General features: G+C 35.2%; 1 protein-coding gene across 1 annotated transcript in view; it reads left to right on the top strand.

Moving 5' to 3' along the window:
• Positions 1 to 22,608, top strand: part of UNC13C (unc-13 homolog C) — a 123,334-nt gene that overhangs the window by 7,448 nt on the left and 93,278 nt on the right. Inside the window, 5 exon segments of the mRNA XM_057372082.1 lie at positions 9,505 to 9,527; positions 10,055 to 10,119; positions 12,622 to 12,694; positions 13,927 to 13,932; positions 20,161 to 20,232. Coding sequence (XP_057228065.1) covers positions 9,505 to 9,527; positions 10,055 to 10,119; positions 12,622 to 12,694; positions 13,927 to 13,932; positions 20,161 to 20,232 — 239 coding nt within the window.

A 22,608-nucleotide genomic window follows, 5' to 3' on the forward strand; every position in this document is an offset into this window, starting at 1 on the left:
GTGAGCCAGATGAAAATCAATGGATCTGCTATTGTTTAGGAAATTAATCAGTCATTTTTATAGYCATTCAGGTAGAAATAGGATAAGTAAAAACCTTACTTTGAAAATTTGTGAGTCTTGAAAATTCCATACTGGTTGGTGCTGGCTGTAATGGAGAAATAAAAAGTTAGAAGTTAAATTGTTTTTTTATGTTAAAGAGTTATTCTGTATGCAATCTACAATAATTGTGTTGGGGAGTGGSCTTTAAGAAAGGACCACTGTTTGTAAAAAGATAAGTGAAAAGTAAATATATATCCCGTTGTATTTCTTAATTGTTTGAGGTAGCTACATTGATTAAAATATGGTGCAAAACACAAAATACTGTGTTTGGGTTTGAGGCGGATGTGTTYTATAAAAATAAAATTCCTTCTCAGACTGCTGGTGCAGACTGGGGAAGGGAAGGATGTCCTAGACAGATGGTAGAATTTTAGTTTGGKCTTTAAAATACTGAAGCAATTAATAAAGATACCATATGTATATTTGTATGAATTATGCCAAACTGAAATGCCCATTCTTTCACTGACCTGTAGTAACAGCCACAGTTTACAGTAAACACTCCCCAGAATCTCCCCAAAAAGAGGAGTGACTGAAGCTGAGTASTGGTCACACTTTTAAGTTTCCTGTAAGTTTAGTATCACCTTGTTCAAAGTAATGAATTAAACACTTTTTATGTGATCTCTTTGAGATGTTTTTCCTGAGCCCATGGCATTTCTCATCTTTCTAATCTCAGGCCCAGTGTGATGGGGAGGAGAAAAAAGTCAATGAATGAGCATTCTGCAATTAGTCTTTGCATCAGTGGGAAAGAATAGCCCAGACAGAAACACTTAGAGTTAATAAAAGATAACAGCAGTACCAAGCCCYAATATTTTCTGTTCTGTCAAAACATTGGAGCTGAAGTATTCAGTGATACAAGGTTTTGTTTGTTTTTCTCACATCTTGTTTATTTATGGTTTGTTTGGGTTTTTGTTTTCACAAGAGTGATAAATTACTTCATTAATTTAAGGATTTAACTGATTGTGTATTCTGTGTGGCTGGTATAACCACATCTGCAATGCTAAAAAAATGAATATATATTCACCTAATGTATCATCTATAAAGAGATGGATTTGGGGACAAAGTACTTTTCAATACAAGGTGATTAATCTTTTGCTCTTCTCTTCATGTGTAAGTAACGTAAACAGGCAGATTCCAGAGAGTTTTCATCAGTGTAAATTCCCTTCTGTGTTCACATGAGATGATTGTCACAATAGAACAGATGGATTGTGTGAGCGGGCTGGGGAAGAAATGATTACTTGCTATACATTTTCATAGACATATAGTMGTGAGGAAACAAGATTACGGCAAGTTAAGGAATCTGTTTGGTGCTGTAGTAGGAATGGTAATGAACCACAGAATTTAATAATCCAGTTTTTTCAAGTGTCTTTGGTTTCTTTCCCAACACCATGTTTGTATCCATCTTTTGGTCAGGTAAATAAAATGATGGAAGTTTTTAATCTTTTTTGGGGGGAGCTGTGGGAGGGAAGGTGGTGTGATAAGCTGTAGTTCTGCTGGATGGGGAGGACACAAAATATATTTTCAGATGATGTGGGTAGAAACTGATAAGTACAATATATTCCTGCACCCAAAATGGCTAGCAAAAATTCTASAGTATCCTTTTTCATGTATGCATGTGTGCACTCTGAGAATCTGCGACTAATTCTACAGGAGGTAAAACACTGTTCTAAAGATTAACCACTCCATGAATTCAGTCCAAATGGTGCTGATGAACCAATGTGTATTGTTTTGACTGAGCTTCACTTGCTTGTTTCATGCACGTAGAGTGTATGCATTATTTTCTTGCTACAGGTTTCACTGGACTTAGGCATAACTCTTTCCACCCTTCCCTTCTTGTTTCTCTTCTATCCTTTGACAGAGAAAAGGGGTATCAGAGTCTTAAAACAGAAAATTGGCAGTCTGTCCAGTTTGGGAATAATGGATTTGTAAAAAGGTTGCTTTTGAAAAATTATGGGAGGAAATCTAATCAGTTAATGATAAAGGTGATACATCTGTCTTTTGTCTGGAAGAAAAAGTGAGTAGTTACATCCAACATCTACACTGAAGTTGGGGCTTTGTGAAGGATGTTCTGTATCAGTTGCTTGCTACATGTTCAGTCTGTAGTTTTTTTTTTCCCCTAGCTAAGGGGAGTGAAATAATTATTTATAAAAACCTGTTTAATATATCTCCCAAAAACATAATATGTGTTTTTGTTACACAACATCATGTGTAAGAGATTCTCTGTTTTACTGCCAAAGGGAAATTCTGACTCCTTTCATGGGACAGGTACCAGAGTTTTCCTTGTGCACATTTTCCACATGATCAGTAGAAGACCTAGACAGTTGTCTCCGAGGAACTCTAAACAGGCAGAAATACCTGAAACCATTCCACTTATTTCTGATGCAAAATTATTGTTGATACTGACAGAACATTGTTAACGGTGAGAATTGTTTTCTTAAGGAGTTGAGAGTATTTTTAAGATAGCTTGCATGATGAGAAGTTTTAATAAATCTGAAAATCAAGACTTACAGCTGTGCTGCTGATGGAACCATTTAAAAATGTCTTGGATGCTGTGGTAAAGAATATGGTATGCAAAAGACACAAGGATACAAGTTAGCTAGAGAAAAAAGCCCACAGAAAATACTGTAATCTGTTTTCACTAAATAAGTAGTGGCAAAGAGCAATCTGCTGACTGACACTAGAGTAGCTTCTCTGGAGTAGATTATTGTAACAGCAGCAAGTGATTTGTCAGTGCTATCACATAACTGTCACCCATAAACTATGTGTATCTCTGGGTATCACCAATGCAACTGCAGCCACACCAAAGTATCCTTGTGCTTCAGCTGCATATATACCAAGATGGAATAAGGACAGACAGATGTGATGGATGTACTATTATTGCATGTAAAAATAAACCAGGAGAGAAGAATATTTACTAAATGGATGAGTACAAGCTAAAGCACCTTTTAATCTTATCCTGTAGGTCTTCTGTTTCATTTAGCACAAACAGGATGGCACTGATGCCTCTCTGCATCCATAAGACAAGTAGGGTACTTCAAATATGAAATAGTGGAATTTTCCTTGGGAACTTTAAAAGGCATGTTGGGTGAAATTTTCTTTTTCTAAAACACTATAAAAGTAAGGACAAAAAGACATCCCTCTTTTTATTAGTTGTAAAAAAGGATTGAGGAATTCAGAAGGATTTATGCATGTCCTACCAAGCAAAAAAAGTCCAGGCGTACCAAAAGTCATCCTTTGAATTCCAGCATACCAATCTTCAGTTCTTAACATCTGTGTCTCTCTTTGGTGTTTAGGAATAATTATTCCAACTTATTATTTCAAGGAGAGCCAAAGCAAATTGTAGTTTGATTTTGGGTTTACCTATAGCATAAAAGATAACGAGAGGGTAAATAACCATTTTTTAATGTTTTAATGCTAATCATATTATTTCAAGTATTTTCCTTCTATTGTATCTGCTAAGCCAGTTTGCTTATCAACAGAAGAAAATCTGCTATCTTTGTCTTATCTCAGTAAGTGATATTGGCTCGATGTCATCTTTTTATTCTGTATGTGATAATACACATTTTTTTCTTCCACTACCATAAGTCTTGAAATTAGTTTGGATTATTTAAATGTTTCAGCCTTTGATTTTGGGATTTCTGAAGATAGTGTTTAGTAACTGAGACTATTTTAGATAGTTCCTTAAATCTTATCTCGAAAGTAGAAGAAACTAAACAGGAGTAGAAACAACTTCCTACCAACAGCAGCTATGAATGTCATACCCTGTGCGATGTGACTGTTTCCCAGACACTACTTTCTGACCCCTTGTTCCTGATCCTAGGTGTATGTGTTATTTTTGCTCTTTAACAGTAGTATATTTATATGAGTATATTGGTATATTTATATTTTACAGGTTTGCCAACATTAGCATTTTATTTTTCATCAGGAGTACACTTTGAAGCAAATCTCTTCCTTCCCAATTCGCCGCATTTGGTTTGATCACTGGAATGGCTGGGTGGGATCTGTGTCTTTTACTGAAACCAAGCCAGATGTTTCTCTTCAAGATCACATGTGTTGTGCTTGGCAGCTAATGGGCTTTCAGTCATCAGGGCCAAAAGTAGAACTGCTATGAAGTAAATGCCCCTGAGACATTTTTGCTGTAAGCACTTGTGCCTTCATCACCAACTGCTTTGACCTTCTGATCCGCTCTTAGGGCACTCAGCTATTTTGCACACATGTTCTTTGTGGCCCAAGCAGCTCAGGGCAGCAGCTCACCCCTCTGTCCGAGTCTGCCATTCAGCATTCCTGCCCTGCTGTCTCTTCTGTCTGTGCTGCTGGGACAAACCAGCTTAAGTGTCTCACTGTAATCCTCACATTCAATGCAAGAAGCACCAAGAAGAACTTGTCTTTGTTAGAGACCAGAGGAACTACTCTCAATTTRTCAAACCAAGGGGCTGTTTGCCTGGATTTCTTTGAAAGTTATCCAGTTGGACTTAAGTTTGGAAGTAGGACCATGATATAGTGATTCAAGTCACTTTGTGGCATTATTAGCTATGTGATATAGAAAGATTTGCAATAATCAATTATCAGTTTGCTTTCATAGGAAATAGTTATTTGGTTGTATGTACTGTTATCATATGTTTTGAGGGAGATTATAATATGCCTTTTCATCCGTTTTGGATAATATATGCCTTGTTTTAATGCTTTCTGGGGTCAGAAGAGAGTGCTTAAAATGCATTCTGTCTTTTACTTCCTATTGTCACCCTGACAAGCCAGAGACTGTCAAGAGAGCCCAGTCTTCAAGTGGATGGTAGTTTTTTGAGCTCACAGCATTCTGTAATCAAATAGTTCTCCTGACAGTCAATATTTATCCTTTGAGAGATCAGTTCTAGAATTTGATAGAAGTGTCTACTAGCTATTGAAAAACAATAGAAAACAACACCATTAGGAGGCTAATGTGACTCAATTTCTAAACACCAGAGATATTTCTAAGGCATGTCCTTTTGTTTCAGATTTGCAAACCACTTTATTAATAGAGACACAGATGCAGTTTTCATCTTCACCAAACTGACCTCCTGTTTTGGCTCTCCATGTATCCGCTAGTAAATTTTCTACATCACTGCTGGTAAAATGCTAGCAGCAATTCTTCTATTTCTCCTGTCAACCAAGCTTTATTCAAGTTTGACCTTCTCTTTGTCAGACAAGCATCACTCATCTCTTATGATGTGCTAGCTTTAATATTATCTTTCAAGCGTTATATGCTATCTCCCTAGAATAAGCTTCAGCAATACAACATCCTCTAGGCTTACAGAGTGCAATGTTCTGTTCTGTAGTGGCAATAATAGCTTCTGGGTGCAGCATTTATTACTTTAGCATGGCTAAATTTGTGTCATTGTTTTGGACAATACTTCTTTCAAGTCCTGTTTCTATTAAACCTGGTTTTCATCTGTTATTCTCCTTTCTCAGCAACACACACTAATTAAAATTGCCCACCTTGGACTACAAGCTGCTTCTGACTGGGTACTTTGCACATGTTATTTTCATGGAACAGCTGTATTGTTATCTAATTCCAGCAAGTATTTTGTCTGAAGGCTTTGTTTCTAGGAATGAAGTAATTATCAGTCAGTTTGATGTTCTTGCAGCCATTTTGCAGAATTAAATATTGAAATGGTATTTTGAGAGAATAATAAACATTAATTCTTTTTCCTGTTTGGTGCAATAATGCACACTTACAGGAGTGGAAAAACAATGTTTTAATTCATTTTAATGCTAGGGTTTCCTGACAGCYTAGGTTTTTAGAACCTTATTACACTTTTTGTGCTGTGCTGGGGGTGGAGAACTGAATTTTTGCAGTCATTAAAGAAAAAGAAGTGTATTGAGACAATGTTCTGCTGCTCAGGAAAGTGCAGAAGTGAAATAATGACACAAGACTTTTGAAGGAGGGTTATGATTGGAGGGGCAGAATCACCTGAACTTCTTTGATATAAATATGTCTGCTGACTGATAAGACCAGTTGTATTTCTGATGGTCACAAGCTACGAAAGCAAAGGGCTGTATTGACTTCTATATCTTCATTGCTAATATATTTTTCATGCTGGAAGAATCTGCCTTTTCAGCATCCTTCATAGATTTTTKTTTCCTCAGAAATTTGGGTATGGAAATTAATTGTCCAGTGTGATGAWTTTTTGTTTTGTGAGAGATGTTACAGATGGCAACATTGCAGATAGAATTATTAAATTGGGCCATGACAATTTGAAAACAGTTGATAAAGTGCAGATTTAAACTTTTCTACGATCTGTGCGTTTTGATATTAAGTTTGAATAGTAATTATGCAGCATTAATAAACACTTGTTGGAAATTTCACTTAGCCTACATTTGAACTGATGGATGGATAGAAAATAACCAGKGGGCTTATCTGACAGTACTGAAAAAATGGCAAATAAGGGCCTCTCATTTCATTTCCCAGCCATCCCCATATGTAAACCACTTTCAAYAGAAGCCAGGATTTAGTGGCTATGCTAAATATTATATAACTTTTTAATACCCAGAACTTACTAAYGGAAACTTAAAGACTAATTTTATCTAATTTCAAGCTTAGTTACCTAATTAAATACAAATGACTGCCTTAAAAAATAAAAAGGGTTGGTAAGCGTTTTCCTTTTGCCTTCAATATTTGACATTTATAAATATGATTTTCAGTCATATGTAGCTAGATGAGCACCCTGCTCTTCATCACTCCATTACACAGGGGTGTGTATTTATATATGGACTGTACTGAGCTGAAATAGCAACAATTAAGGAGTAATAGGATTTTTCCTGTAATCCTAGTAAGAAACACCTTCCTGTTATCTAAAATGGCATGTGGTATAGAGGCCTAATATGAAGGCTTTTACTGGTATTTCACAATGTAGTGAATTTTCAATTAAAATARAAATTTAAGGAGAAACAACTAATTAAAATGAGAGGAGTTAACTAAATGAACTAAATGAACTACTGCTCCTAGGTACACTCATAACTTTTTTTAGTTTAGTATTTTGAATGTGTGAGTGACAGAAGTGACATCTATAAAGATAAACTCTTTTAAGTAAATCATTGTCATTCAGCAGTATAATCTGAGATGTCTAGCCTTAAATCCCTGATTTGAAAATACATTCAGTGGTCTCTTACATAATCACAGTTCATTTCTTATCTACATCAAGGAATGTTGCTGTCTGTTCTGGTAACCTAACAACTACTAAAGTGAACTGCTTGGTGACTCTGTACACTTCCTGATTTGGAGCTCTCATACATGCAGAGAGCACTTCCACAGTTCACAWTATTTCACTCATGGCGAGTTCAGAAGAAGCAGTAAACAATGAAGTTTTCAAACTAATTTTGTCTGTGAAGATGCACTCATTTGTTACAAARAAAGAGATGTTCTTAAGATCTCTTTTTTGGGAAATTTGCGTCAGTTGTCCRCTTTATGCAATTTCTATTGAGAAAAGAGACCATTAGATGGGTGCATTTTTTCATAAGTAGCAACTGCAAGCTAAGTCAAAAACATGCCTATTTTCCCTTCCTAATTTTGGATTGTCACTTTTCTTCCTAAATTTAGGCAAAATTAGGTTTCAGTAAAGGAAATATAGTGAAATTAGATAAAGTTGGCTGGAACCCAAGAGAGGTAAAGAAAATATTATATATCTGTGTCTCCTGGTCTGAAAAATTCCATTTTATGTGGAAGACACATTTCAATGATTTTTAATATAACTTTCTAAGCAAATGAATTAAATAAGGAATTTATGTGATTATTTAGGCATCTAATAGGAAAGTATCTGCAACCTATTAATAATTGCRTTTCACATAAATAATATTGAGATTTGTTATGTGCCTTTTTGTGGCAGTATTAACAATATTGTTAAGAGTAGGTATTCTAGAAAGAAGGTGCAGGTTGTAGGAACAGATTATGGTGAGGCTTCTTAAATTACAAATAGTGTCTTGCCTAAAACTTCCATCAGTCCCCAGATTTCTCTTCCCCTTTTGGACTCTTCCTTTTTTAAAAGTGTGAGAATTGATGCCTCTGTCTCTCCTACACAGAGCCCTGTTGGTGCAYGCTCTCATGCCTTTTCTCTCTTTAAGTCCAGATGCTTCTCCGGCCCTCGTTTTTAACTATTCTTCAACTTTTCTTTAGGCCTCATAAAAGCACATCCCATGTTTCCATGACCAGCTTCCAGTCCTCTATTTACTCCTGGCTCTGCTCTTGCCCTGCCTTGTGAAATGCTGTAATAATTTTGGAATTGAGAAGTTAGATCATATGGTTGTCCAAATATTCTTTATATGCTTGAAAGAGAAGCCAATAGTATCTGATGTTGTGAGACAAATACATTTTACAAAGAAATAATAAAAAATATTTTTAAAGTAAGCTCATTTTCATAAATCTAGTCAGTCAAGTACTTTGATCATGTAAGTAGCCTCTAAAATTAGTGGCACAATTGAGTCTTTTAGTTGCCTGATTGTCACTACTATGCTCTATGCAGTTTTACACTTATTAGGATATTTTTATTTATGAGTTTGAATGTTATTTTTTCCTGTAAATAAAGTGGTTTAAAAATCAAATGTGACACATATTTAAGGTGTAAATTATTATTTTATAATGCATATAACCTGAAGTAGCTCCAAGCAGCTTAATAATAACTGAACAATTTAAAGAGTCCATAGAAGGCGTGTTCCCTTTGGGGAAGTGGGAAGATCAGTAAGGTGACAATTAAAACAATGCTGTTTCATGTATGCACTGTACCATAAAGCACAAATGTGGCAAGACGATAAAATACAGGTAGCTTTTTCTGCCAGCAAATATTTTCTGTCTGATTGTAAATGTTTACATTGTGGTTTTGCATTAAGCAATTTAGAATAAGATACATAGATACATTAGATAATTTATGCTTTCCCAGTTGTAGTTCTGTTGGCATTTGTGGTTAATTTCTGTCATTTTATGAGTAACTGTGATAGAATCATTACACTTCAGGAGTTTGGGTGGGGGTGTGGTGTTTATCCTTACAGACACTTTCCTTTTTTTTTTTTTTGAAAATAGAGCATTAGTTTTAAATACTGCAACTATATTAAGTATGCATTCATTATTATTTAGAATATATTTTTTAAAAGCAATCAAACTAAAAATCACATGGAGATAGGATATAGTATGTGAATTATATGCTACCTGAACAGTCATGCATAAGGTATTCTATGGCAGGGGTTCTTACCTCCCCTGAACAACCTTCTGCTTGATAAAGGTGTAGTGACAGTGATCTTGCCACAATTATACAGTAATGCACAGGTGTTACTTGGATTCTGGTCTACATTAACAGATTAAAATACTGACAGATTTTATAGCATAAGATTTTTCTCAGAGACTGTTTTGTCTAATCTATATTCCCCTTCTTCCCAATTCTCTTTCAGATAGCGGTTCTGTGGATGAAAAGGTTTAAAATCACCTATTTGCTATAGGGATCATGTATTTTATTGTCGTTTGTTTGTGACTTATTTGACCTGTTCTGTTCCTTCATTTTAGTTGTGAAATCTGCATGGTTTATTTCCCAGCTTTCCACTCTTTTGTTCTCCTTTGAGTGTATTGCAAATGTGTTGCATTTCTATACAGGGTAACCCTCACTGTTGTGCTTTTCATAATTGCCAACACAGGGGTCTGCTACTGTCAAACATGATATCTGASTTTTGCCTCTAATTATCACCTCCCCTGCATACACTATAGGATTTAAAGGGCAACAGTATTTGGGAAGCAATATCTTATCTTCCCATGGGTTCTTCCAATGTGTGTCACTAAATGCTGAATGCTACCAAAATGTTTCCCAAAGGAACAGTTACTCTAGCTTTGGCCTGGAGCTGACCCTGCTAAACATTTTCATATGTCTTATATGTTTGATGCAGTTAARTTCTGTCCAAAACTTACTAAAAGCAACCAAGTAACTACTCTTTTTGATCTCTGTTAAAGGCTAGGATAGTAAGTGCAAGTTCCTTGGATGCTTCCAAACTTTATGCAGTCCAGGCATTTGCTGGGTAAGTAAAAATATAACTGTGAATTATGTTGTTTATATCTGAAAATTAGTCTTAGAGCATTTTTTCGAAGTTTTTTTTTTTTTTTAAGAAAGTGCATTATTTTAAAAGGAGGGTTGTTTCATTGCGTGTATCTTCTATTTTTTTTTAATTCCTTATTTTTTAGAAATTAATGCAACCATTTGGATGCTGAGGTCAATGAGATAAGAGATTTTTTTACCTCTGCATGTAAAATAAGTGTCCTTTGAAGCTGTAGCACAATTTTGTCTTCATTCTGCTGAAAATGTGGTAGTGTCATGCTAGCAATATTATATCACTCTAGTACTACAAAGTCAAGGGGAAAGATCTTCCAGTGACTGAGACTAATGTGGTAGAAACCTGTTAATTTTGCTTTGTTGTCTCCAAATGAAGTTATCTTGCATCCAGTTGTAASGATTCCTTCCTATTTTGAATACTTTTTTTATTATTCAGGAAAAGGAAAAGAAGTAAAAATAATTGGTAGAATTTATCAGATATATTAGTTTCCTAGTTAAAAGGGTTGTTATCCCCTTGCTGGTGCACTGTGTAAGCACTTATTGGTRTAATTACACTTTATTACAAAGACAAGATGATGAGATTAATCATTCGTCATCTGATTTCAGATGTAAAAATGCTATACAATAGATGTTAGACACTATGAAGTTTTTCCTATTTAGATTYCTATTTTGGGAGGGTGTGGGTGTCCCTAAAAGGTAGTTATGGCAATCATTTGCTTAACATAATGCCCATGCTTCTTTCTATGGAAGGTATAGTTATGGTAGCACTTGTACTTTTTTTTTTTTTATTCTCTGACAAATTCAAGAAGCWCAGAAAAAATAGTCAATATGACAGGTTTTTTTGGCTTGAATGATGTTTCATCGAATTGTTATGGTTCCACTTCATCACCTTTTATGTCAGATTATTGTTGGATTGTAATTGGACATAGGGAGTGGAGTAAAGAATTCAATGTATAACCTACATTAACATGAAGAGTTTTTCTATGGCTATTGTGTGGATCTCTTCCTTGCTATGTTATTTCTTAATGATCAGTAAAATGGGTTTAGTAAGAATCTCCATTTTAGTCATATTTTTATGTTATAGAGCAGCCTAATAGTTGGAAATCTACTAGATATTGCCTCTTTGTGAGCGTAAGAATGCCTTATAAGTTTTATGTACTGCTGATGGAACTGCTCCTGAGTAGCAAAAAGCCCTGAGTTTATTTCTTGGTCTCTGTACATTTACTTTTCATGATCTCAGAAATGTTATTTATTTCTATCACACTTTTGCTGGGTTTGTTAGTGTCTGGAAGTTGCAGTTTGGGTCTACTTCGATCTTTATGTCCTTGAAAAGAAAATTCTAGTATCACAACTCTGTGTGGAAAAATGTTCATGTGAAAGTACAAAGAAATTGAATAAACTGACTATAAATTCTTTTCCCTTTCTTAGAGAATGGTGCAGATGCATCAGAAGGCACTGAAAATTTCACTAATTTTAGTTACATCTCTCTTCACRCAATAATTGTGACATATATAAATAAATTTAGAGCTTTCAGTTGATAATCTCTTCATTGTGAATGTAGTTTTTATATGCACTAAGATAGCAAGAAATATAAGACTGAAAAAGGTATTTGAGGTCGTACTAAACAGAAGTACCATGGAAAGGAAAATGCTCGGTCTTGAAAAATACGGTATCCCAGGTTCTCTGAAAATTTCCAAGGATCTCTGAATTAGAACTGACAAGGTGTATATATAGCAATCTTCCAAAATCCTCTGTGAAAGAAGTTCAGGGGGATACCTKTGTTAATTGTTTGTAAGAGTCAGAAAGAATGAAGCTGATTTGTTATCCAGATCAATATGTATTCTTTTAAATTTTGTTGATGTGTAAGCCTGTTATTCTTTGAAGTGGCTCCAAGCTGTTGTTTTGCCAAATTATTGCTCTTTGTTGTTGTTTCCAAGTTACGTGTGAGATCTAACTGGAGTTTAATTATGTGCTCAATGAAAAAAGCTCAAACCAGGCAAGAGAAAGTAATGATGGTCACCATGGAATTATTTTAAAATGTGGCAAGTTCTGTTTTCCACAGTCACATGGAGTTGCCATGTGATCATGTATTTAGCTTGGTATTTTAAACTTTGTACCAAATTTGTTACAACAATATCCAGTGATATTCAATATGCAGTGTTGGGCTGTATCTCAACTACCTGTTGTTAAGAACTTTTGATGGAAAGCTATTCTTACAATTTCTAAATCAATGGTAAAAAGTTTAGGAGATATTAAGCAACCTTTCAGCTACTCTGCTTTGGGTAAACGCCAGAAAAAAAAAAAAAAGCACCAAGAACACTCTTACTGGTTTTTCATGACAATTGAAGCACTTGCCTTTAGCTGGTAACTGCTAATTTTAACTGTAAATAGAGATGTTCTACGCAGTTCTTAAGGATGTAGGCTTGTAAGCTCCATGGTTTTATTTTCTTCTTTGCCTTATCTCCTACAGTCGTGGACTCTATGGAATTGACAGCATGCCAGACCTGCGAAGAAAGAAATCTTTTCCCATTGTTCGAGATGTGGTGAGTGACTTCTGAAAGTGTTGATTCATTTGCCAGTTCTGTAGGTCTTTCTTGTCATGACTRTTGTGCATCTGAATGAGGGCTTGCAACAATTGTTTTATGGAAAAAAGGTGTCTTGAGAGAGTGGATTGAGGCYAGTAAAAGTCAATGAGGCAGTTTTTATAATGTACTAGATAAGTCTGAATATCTCACTGGTATTTAGGTATTACATGTGTAATCAAGTAATGTGCATTTCAAGCAATAAAAAAACTACTCATTTTCACAAAGACAGCTGCTGTTGAGTGTTTGGGACRCTGATTCACTTTATTTATTTTGATACTGAAAGAGAAAGAAAGTTTCTTTGAAAAAGCAGTCCTTTTCCACTATGAATATTTTAAAGATTTATGCATACTTTTGGTACAAGATGAGGTATCAGGGTTTTTAACAATCATTGTAAACAATAATTTAAGAAAATAAATTTCAAAGTGGAAAAGAATGGAAGTTCCTTTGAGATTTATTCTGACTTGCAGTCTAAGCAAGATTAAGAATCKCTCTGCTCTGAAGAATTTCAAGTGCTATTTACATTTCTCTTTTGCTTTTCCTGTAGTATAGAATTCATAATTMTATAAAATATGTATTTAGTTTCTGATGGTGGTGAGCCTCCAGACCAATTCCTCATTGTAAAAAAATTATGGGGTGTTAGGCTCAGTAAATGATTACTATGGTTGTCATTGATCAGCCTTTGCCAAATTATGCTCCATGTTTTCTCAGTTACTGTGTTCAGTTATCCTGTAGTGATCCACAGAGCAGTCAAAAAGAAACAGTACAACATCCATTTTAGAGTAGAATTCCTTCTGAAATTGATGAAAAGTTACATTGTGKAACATAGTAAAGCCTGCACTCATTAAAACCATCTTTTTGACAGCCTCTCCACTCTTATTAGTTGTATTAAACATGAGTATAAACTACTGTCCTGTTGTGACACTTTTATGCATGTTAAAGGACACTGCTTTATTCTTGTTGCAACTGCTTACAGAACGGTATAACTCAGAATGCATTAAGACAACAAATAAATGTAAATTATTCTTTTTTATGTTTATGACTGTTTCAGCATAATAGAAATAACATTGCTAGAAATGAGTGCTAGAGTCTCTTGATGCTGACTAAAATTAATATAATTTTTTGTTTCAATAAATCTGACAAATCATTAATATTCCTTATAATTTCTTTCCTATCATGTCTGGATTTTTCAGGCTATGGTAAGTACTTTTATATTGATAAATGTTCTAAAGTGACCATAATAACTGTTACACATTCCATTAATGTCTTATTTATYATGACCTTCTATTGGAAAATAGAAAAAATATTTTATGACAAACAATTTAGTCATAGGAGAGATTGTACCTTGTGTGAATATGTTGTCTGCATCATGTATGCAAAAATCATTAGAAAAAGTTTATGTTAAAAAGTTATCAGTATATTCCAAATACCTTTTCTAATGATACAGGCACAGTGTTTAGGACTCAAGCTCAGGGATGAAGCTTCCCCTGTGGTATGGGAAAGCCCAAAATATTTGGAGAAAGAGAAGTTGACAGTGTTCCCTGCTTTAAATTCTCTTGCTATCAATCAGATACACTTTTCCTTATTTTCCTAATTCCTTTCTATTTCCAGTTCCACTCCATTATTTTCACGCTTCCAGCATAGCATCTCAATATCTTGTTTATCAAAATTGTGTACATTTTCTTAAAATSATATCTCTGACTCCCATTTGTTTCCATAAATTCACATTTTGAAAAATCCYGTTTTTAACACAGAAGCACAGAATATGTTCAGTTGAAAGGGACCCATARGRATCATCAGGTCCAACTCCCAGTCCTGCRCAGGACCATTCCYAAAAGWTACACCATGTGCCTGAGTGTCCAAATGCTTCTGGAGCCCAGTCAGGCTTGTGCTGTGACCACTGATACCACCTTTTTTCTGATATGTAACCTAAATCCCCCTGATAAAGCTTCATAAATTCCCTCTGACACAATTTCAGGCCCTTCTCTCAGGTCCTGTCACTGTCACCAGAGAGCAGAGATCAGTTCCTGCCCCTCCTCTTCCCCTCAAAAAGAATTTGTAATTGCACTGAGGTCTTGCCTCAGTCTTCTCTAGGCTGAACAGACCTGGTGACCTCAGTCACTCCTCACGTAGCTTCACTTCCAGACCCTTCACCATTTTTGTTTCCATCATTTGGGTGATCTCCTCCTAAACCTCTGAGTTCTTTTTTACACTAAAAAAGTGTATTGGGATTCTCTGCTTTCTTTGAGTTTTTTTTGGTTTTTTTTTTCATTCATTAGAGTCATTAGAGGGGATAAAGCAGTCAAAATCCACCTGCAGGCACCATTCTCTTTGCTTCAGTCCTGGATCATTATTAGACTTCTGGTAGAATATATCTRGTGCAGGAGAGAAAGCCAGTGAAAAAAGTGATGGTTCAAGTGCAGTAACAATACAGAGAGCATGAACTCTGTTTACTGTGGAGCCAGAAAAAAGTGTCCAGTGCACCTGCTGATGTAATTGCTGTARCTTCTGATTTTAAAAACTCATCTTCTCTTTTGTATTAGTTAGAGCTTGAATTGAGGTGACTTTGTACTGTGCAAGCACTGTAATCAGGCAAATTTCTTCTTTTGATCACTCAAGAATGTATGCTCCTTAGCTTTATTATTTGATTATAAGAACACAAGAATAATTTGTAAATCTTTGCTGCTGTTGTAAAACAGTCTCTTGAAGTGTAACACCAGATGAAACAACTGCCTGTTTCAGCTAAAATGATACTGCACTGAAATTTTTTCACACTCCGTGTTTCCACAACAAAAACATTTATAGAGGCTAGAATTCAAATACGGTAATTTAAATATTCATATCAAGAAGATAGTCATTTAAATTGCAGTTGTCATATTCTCTGCTTCTGTATGTTGTCAGCTAAATACMTCATCTATTTCACATTAATTCTGCTATATACAGTCCATTTTCTTAACTCCTTTAATCATTGATAAGCAAAWCGGGTTAAATTAATAATAAAAATATTCATTAAGTAGATAAATAATAAAACAGTAAGTATTTGTATRTTTGTGAAGGCTTTTTTAGTTCTGCTAAATGGAAATCATAATGTAGTTATCTTTGAGGCTGTTCAGGACATGCTTTTGTATTTGTGCTACAAATATGAAGCAAAAGCAAATGGTGTTAGAGTTATGTCCAGTCATGATTGTGTAGTTGAGCTGAATTGTCCTTTTTTTTTTAAATATGTTTTCTGGGCTTAAGATTGCAGTTCTATTGAATATTTGAGGATTAGACATCAACCTTTTTAATAGAAAAATTTCAAATCAGGGCTAAGTTATTCACTCAGTAACTTACTTCCTCTCAAGTTACGTTTTTCCTCCTTCCTACCCCCTCCACCCCAGCRCCTCAAGAAACAAGAGTACAAATCTCTCTTCCAGAATAATGAAGCTGAGATCCCTAGACTCATGTACCTGCAGTTGCCCAAAAGAAACAGTTCTGAAATTGTGCTGGYTTTAAATGCTTAAAACAGTGGAGTTTTTGTCACATTCACCTTTAGTGGGTAACTTTTACATCACATTAAAAATATTATCAGCATCAGTAAAGTGGTACAAAATACTTTGTCCTCAACTTTTTTTTTTCCTGCTGATAGCTGCCTGTAGGTTTTTTTTAAAGAAAAGATGATCAAAAAACTGAAACCCTCTGTAAAACCAGAGGAATGAATGTTGCATGGCACAGGCAGGAGTCACGAACATTTACATTAGCCTGACTGCTCGCTCCTCGGTGCTATTTTAGCTGTGCAAAACACAGCTTGCTTATTTCATTGTGATAGAGGACTTTTYCTTTTTTCCAACGCAATTGATCACTTAATATGTAATTGTAGCTTAAGTCAAATTTGCTTTTACTTACAGTTATCATTTTTCAGTGTTTTTGCTAGAATGACTTCTAATTATATTAATTTATTTATTTAAGCTGCTAAGGCAAATTTGGAGATAATAAATTAGACAGTGTAGATACAAGTTGTTAGGGAATCTAGAAGGCCTTGAGCATGAAGGAGTCTAATTTATTTTAAATCCTGTAGAAGGGATTTGGAAAACAAATTAAAAATTAAATAGATTATGGTCTGCTTTATCATCTTCTTTTACTGTTTGAGGTTCTTGCTAGGTTTTTGGTGGTTTTTTTATAAWTTTTTTCATATATTAATGATTCAACAGTACTTAAGGTCTTTATGCCCCTCAGGTCATATTTTCACACAAGGAAACAGATGAAATAGCATCTGAACATCAGTTGGAGAGGGYAAACAAGTCCTGTGACAAGTTCTGTGTCCTGTTAAAGGAGAGAGGTGAAACATTACAGGTTCCTGTTGCTCACCCTGTTCTTTTGATGCTCTGACAGTTTTGATTTCCAGCTGATAAGCTGCACTCACCTTTCTTTCTTGTTGCTGCTTAAAAACAGAGAGGCAATAGGGGGAAACATATTTTCATTACATTCATAACCTGTCACCTTGTTTCCCACAGATAAATCTGGCAGGTTTTCCCCCTTTTTCTTTCCAAAATGCTCACTCCTCCTTCTTTCTCTCCATACTTAAGGAGTGGCACTGCTGTGTGCTCAGTGCTTCACACTATTGAATTATCAACATCTTCACTGTTTCAGAACAGAATTATTTTATGAGTTTTCTCTTGTAGATGTAGTTTGYTCTGACAAGGGTACATAAATGGAAATAATCCTTGTGTGTCCTTTTTTATTTTTTCACTAAAATCTCTGTAAACTTAATCCGAATGACTGTTAAATTTACTGKTTTATCACAAATCCCTCTAGATATCACTTTCTTCCACCATGGCAAATACTTTATTAAGCCTAATTATCTGTTTCCTATTAGGTTTTGTTATTTTTTATGGGGCACTGTACTGTAATTTTAGACACATTTCTGATTAAGGAGCAAAATGGCAAAGCTCCATGATTCCAAGGGCACCCCTTGGGAGAACTCGGCGTGAAGGACATGTGACAGGGTCAAATTTGCTTCCCTGTTTTCTTTTTTCTCACAGGAAATAGTATCTGTTTATTGACTTAGAGGGATAGCATGAAACTGCAGTTCTGCTGGCTCATGTTCTTTGGTGTATTGCTGGAGGACAGAGCACAGCAGCAGCCACTGCCCTCTATTTGAGGTTAATGTTATTATACCCTTTGTGCTCCTGTCCTGGCAAGTTGTTCACATTGCTCTATTGCTTGGAATAGCTGGGATTGGGCAATTGAGACCTAAAAGGGTCAAATCCCCTCCCAAGTGTAAGGGACATGAAGACTAGAGATCAAAACTATAAAACTAGTGTAGTGCATAATTGTACTTGGGTACTTTGCTATTCTTTGAGAAAAAAAATATGCTTCAAGAGGGAGCAAAGGATGGATGCTTTTCAAGTACATTGTTTCAAGACCCAAAACTCTACTGGTTATGAAAATTGKTTTTTGGCTCTTAATGATCCAAAAACAATTTTACTTGTCATKTTTAACTTTGATATGTGGGTCCTGTAGTGTTGGATTTTGTCACAAAAAGTGGGGRAAAAAAAGCCTGAGCAGTGTTTAATCTTTCCTGTGACTTTGTTGATCTGACTGGCACACACCGATGGAACTTGCCATATTCACAGAAATAGAATTAAATTATGGTCACAGAAATAAACAGAATTATTTCTAACTAATAACAGAATGGAAAATCTGATAGCAAATTAATTGCATAGAGTTGGTAAATTGCTGAGTTTAAAAGAGGAAAAAAAAAACAGAAGGTTCTTTGTAACAGGAGAGAGATTAATCAAATACTACTAGGCCAAGGATGATTTCTTCCCCTATAATTGGTTTCACAAGATTAATAATTCTGTGTCAGTCTGCAAGTTTAATTATTATCAAGAAAAAGTTATTGAAAATTGAATCAGGGAAAGTGAACATTTAAAATTAAAATTGAGTGGTCTTATAAATAAATAAATATAAATTAATTTTAAATATGTCAGTGTTTAAAATTATATAATTGGAAGAAATTGGAATTGCCTCTTCATCCAGAGATTAATGATGCAGTTCCTGTGCTGATGTAAGCCTAAATTGCTTCCGGCCCAGTCTGTATTTCACAAAAATAAGAATGTCACATACCAAGTATCATTTAAACTTTTGCTGTAATAGTTCTGCAATGATGGACTACAGAGATCCACTTCACAGTTACGTGAAAAATCTGTATCCTCACAACAAAGGCAACAACAGACTTACAGTTASTGGGTGGTATAATTGATCCACACACTGCTAGACTGTGAGGGCAGCAAAGCATGACAAAGCAGATAGTGGATGACAGAAGCACAGAGATAAAGCACAAGTGTACAAACACACTTGGAATGATTTAGAATGGGAGAAAGGAATAATGAAACCAGCCCTGCAGGTGAAGTACAGCAATATAACAGTGTTATGGTTGATATTTTGCACAATGGACTGAATCTAATCTGTTTCTGTCAGGTCAAAAGTATTACTGATAGCGGAAGTGATATTCATATCTGATATATTATTCTTAAAACACACAGMATTCATTTCCTCAAGGTTCTTTCTGATCATTATACTTGCTAGTTAATTCTCAAGGACCCATTTAAATTTCTGGGGTGTTGCAATAAGGAATATAAAATTTCCTTGTTTATTGTATACTAAAATTACCTTGTTTTCAGTCCTTTGTATGTACCTTACTAGAGCAACAGAGATTATCTCTACATCCAAAYGCATGGTCCTCAGAACTAGAAGTTGCCCGTATACCAATAACATCATATGGCCAATTGAGGAAAGATAGTGGCAGTTCTGGTGTCTTCTCCTATTTCAAATAACTGGAGCATTTCTCCATACAACTATCCATAGTATTTAATTAATATTGTTTTCAAAGAAATTAATACTTTAAGATTTCTCAAGGTCTTTTTATTTAAGACAAGTAGCATTTTACATACATGCACACAGTTTAAAAATGCTCAATGAGTTACAAAAAGTTATACAGMCTGACAACTTGAATTGTAAGACTTCCTCAAAACTATCCCCCTTGTTGCTGCAGGCACAGTCAGCTTCCAAATTAGGGCAGGATGCCTGTCCTTGTACCACATTAATTTGGTTGGCAAAGTAGAAAAATAGTGACAGCCTGTGGTTTAAAAAAACTGAGTCACAAACCTCTGAATAACAGGTTTTATATTAGAAATGGCAGTTCAACTGGGCACTGCTGAAAGAAACAGTAATGATGAWGGAGAGTGTACTTCCATTATGTACCGAAACCTTAAAAATTGTGGGTTGCAAATATTAACTAAAAGGTTTTGTATCTTCTACGGTTTTGTTTACATCCAATAGCATAATCAAGTATTTGCCTTCCATAATCAAGTGTTTGCCTTCCATTAGATTCAACAGCTGATGTTATTCCTATAATTAGTAACTCTTGCATTTGCCTTAAACAGACACTCGCAGCTCGAAAATCTGGTATTTCCATGGCCATGCTCATCCGGACCTCCATAAATACTGATGAAATGGTAAGTGTTTTCAATGACACGTTTAAGTCTTTTAAATAACAGAGACATTTTTGTTCAAAGAGCTCTAAAAATCATTTCAGCTAGACACTGCAAACTGGATGAAGTTGACTGCATTCCATTTATTGTATGGGAACTTAGAGGAATCTTGAGCAGAATTTGCTGCCTGATACATATTAGCCAGACCAGGTTTGCTTCTGCTGACTCACATTCATGACAGTCAGAAGGGACTAAGCAAGAAACCTTTGATTTACGAACGAGTTACTTGGGGAGGATTTTTGTTTTAAATTGTCCTGCTGTACCATATTTACCTGCAGTCTTTCATCATCTTTTTTTCTTCATCACACAATGAGTGCGATTAGAATGGCAGACATCTGCAAGATGGTTTTTTGTGATCATTTTTTCCCAGTTCTTATAGGTAGCTGGGACACTATTTGCTTTTTTTTAAAAAATGTAACTCATGCTAATAATGTATGTGATTCTATGAGAAATATTTAATTCAAGAAGTGACCAAAAGAATCTTTTGAAGAAACGTATTGGCATAGCCAGTAAAACATGTGAGTTGTGGTTTTCCATTGTTGATTTCACTTAGATTTAGCAAAAGAAATTTTTYTTAATGAAAACACAATGGGTGCCATTTTCTTCAGGAATATTTAAAGTGTGGTGTGAGAAGATGTATATGACTAAACTAAGTAAATACAGTAATTTGAGGAAATACAGGCCTATTCTATGTTCATCCAATTGGTAGTGCATACATMGCCTTCTAAAATACCTTCTATTTTGAAGAAAAATGAGGAGTTGAATTTTTCTTAATCTGTTGTTAAGGTCCATGGCAGAAGAATGGGAAAACAGAAAATACTGACAGGTGTTCTGGGAACTGAAACTCATARCACAGATATGAACTCATCCATCCGTCTTACCTGATTTATTGTAAACTTTCTGTGCTTACATGGCAGTCATAAAATTATGATTTSGTGGTGCTCAAGGATGGATTGCTGAGGTAGAAAATACCTGATGTTTGAAATGTTCTTCCAGTAGGGGCAGGGAGCACTGTTTTACAGATAAATGTAATGCTACAGCCRGTAAAGCCTCTTGCAATATATTTAAAACAAGGGAAAGGCACTACTTTTCTATTCTGCCTCTAAGTAGCCAGCCAAACTTAATAACCTAGGGCATCATTACTCTTGGGTAGAGCAAGATTTGAAAACAGAAAGGACAGACATTTTCAGGCAGGAAAGAATTCTCCAGATACTCTCCACAAAATGAAGATGTGAAATGCAGATGAAGAAATGGAGTTACCAATGAAAATTAAGGGRAAAAAATCCCCTTTGGGCAAGCTATTCCTCTGATTAAGGCTTTTCTAGTTTTTACCCTTCCTCAACTTTTTCTGGAGGGAATGTTAGTGACTCTGGTGGGTGTAGGTTATTTGGCTGATTAGATTCAGTATGGAAATTCTTTGAACTAACGCCTTTTATTAAAACTCAAGTGCCACCTACTCAAAAAATTACACCCTGAGGTTAACACTTTGAGCTTTGCCACCTGTCACTGCTGTCCTTTTGGTGCAACACGCACATGACCCAGTGAGTTGTATGTTCACAAGCACAGATCCAGGGACATTTTAACCAGTGTGATACTTAGACATATGCTTTCAGTTGAGCAGCCATTGAATTGCTTTGTTGAGCAAAGAGACAGAGCTGCAAGTTTTTGAAAATAATACATCAATGACACGGAAAAGCATCTCAAGTAGGATATCACAGAAGTAAATTTCCCTTCAGAGGATAAACAGATAACAAAATAATTCTTATATATATTAGTAGTGCTAAATGTTGCCAAACCAGTTATTAGTTATATAGTTATATTGGAAGCTATTAATGCCATGTCATTATGCTCTGTATTTCATATAACAGAAACATTTAGATAGAGAAGAGTGATAGGAATTAAATCCTCTAGATAGTAAGAGAAATAAAATTCTCCTTTGCAATTTGCTTTATTGACAACAGGGGAAAGAACATATTCAGCAGCAAAAYCAATCTACAAATTGTGTCTTTCAGCTGAAAACTTCATTTACCCTCTAATGTTTTGTTTTAAGGCCTGTTGATCTCTACCATTTCATACTTACTGACRTTTCAGAAGGAGATAAAAGTTACTGGCAAAATTCTAAAAGTATTTATGYGAAAAAACATTGGAGCTGAACAGGGTGAAAGGGCAGGATTTATACTGAGGCTACATGGGTTCAGGAGTAGAAGAGTGTAATCGGTGGTTTCTGRGAAACATGACTCCTCAGCAAGCTGTGTAATTTCACTTTAGGCTGTTTTAGTTTTCTTTCTGGGCCCTGTAACATGGAAGGCAAAAGGGGACAAATGTACAAAAATGAATTCT

The sequence above is a fragment of the Malurus melanocephalus genome, unplaced genomic scaffold (assembly GCF_030028575.1).
Source record: "Malurus melanocephalus ecotype Western Australia unplaced genomic scaffold, MMel_1.1 scaffold_163, whole genome shotgun sequence".
NCBI lineage: Eukaryota > Metazoa > Chordata > Aves > Passeriformes > Maluridae > Malurus > Malurus melanocephalus.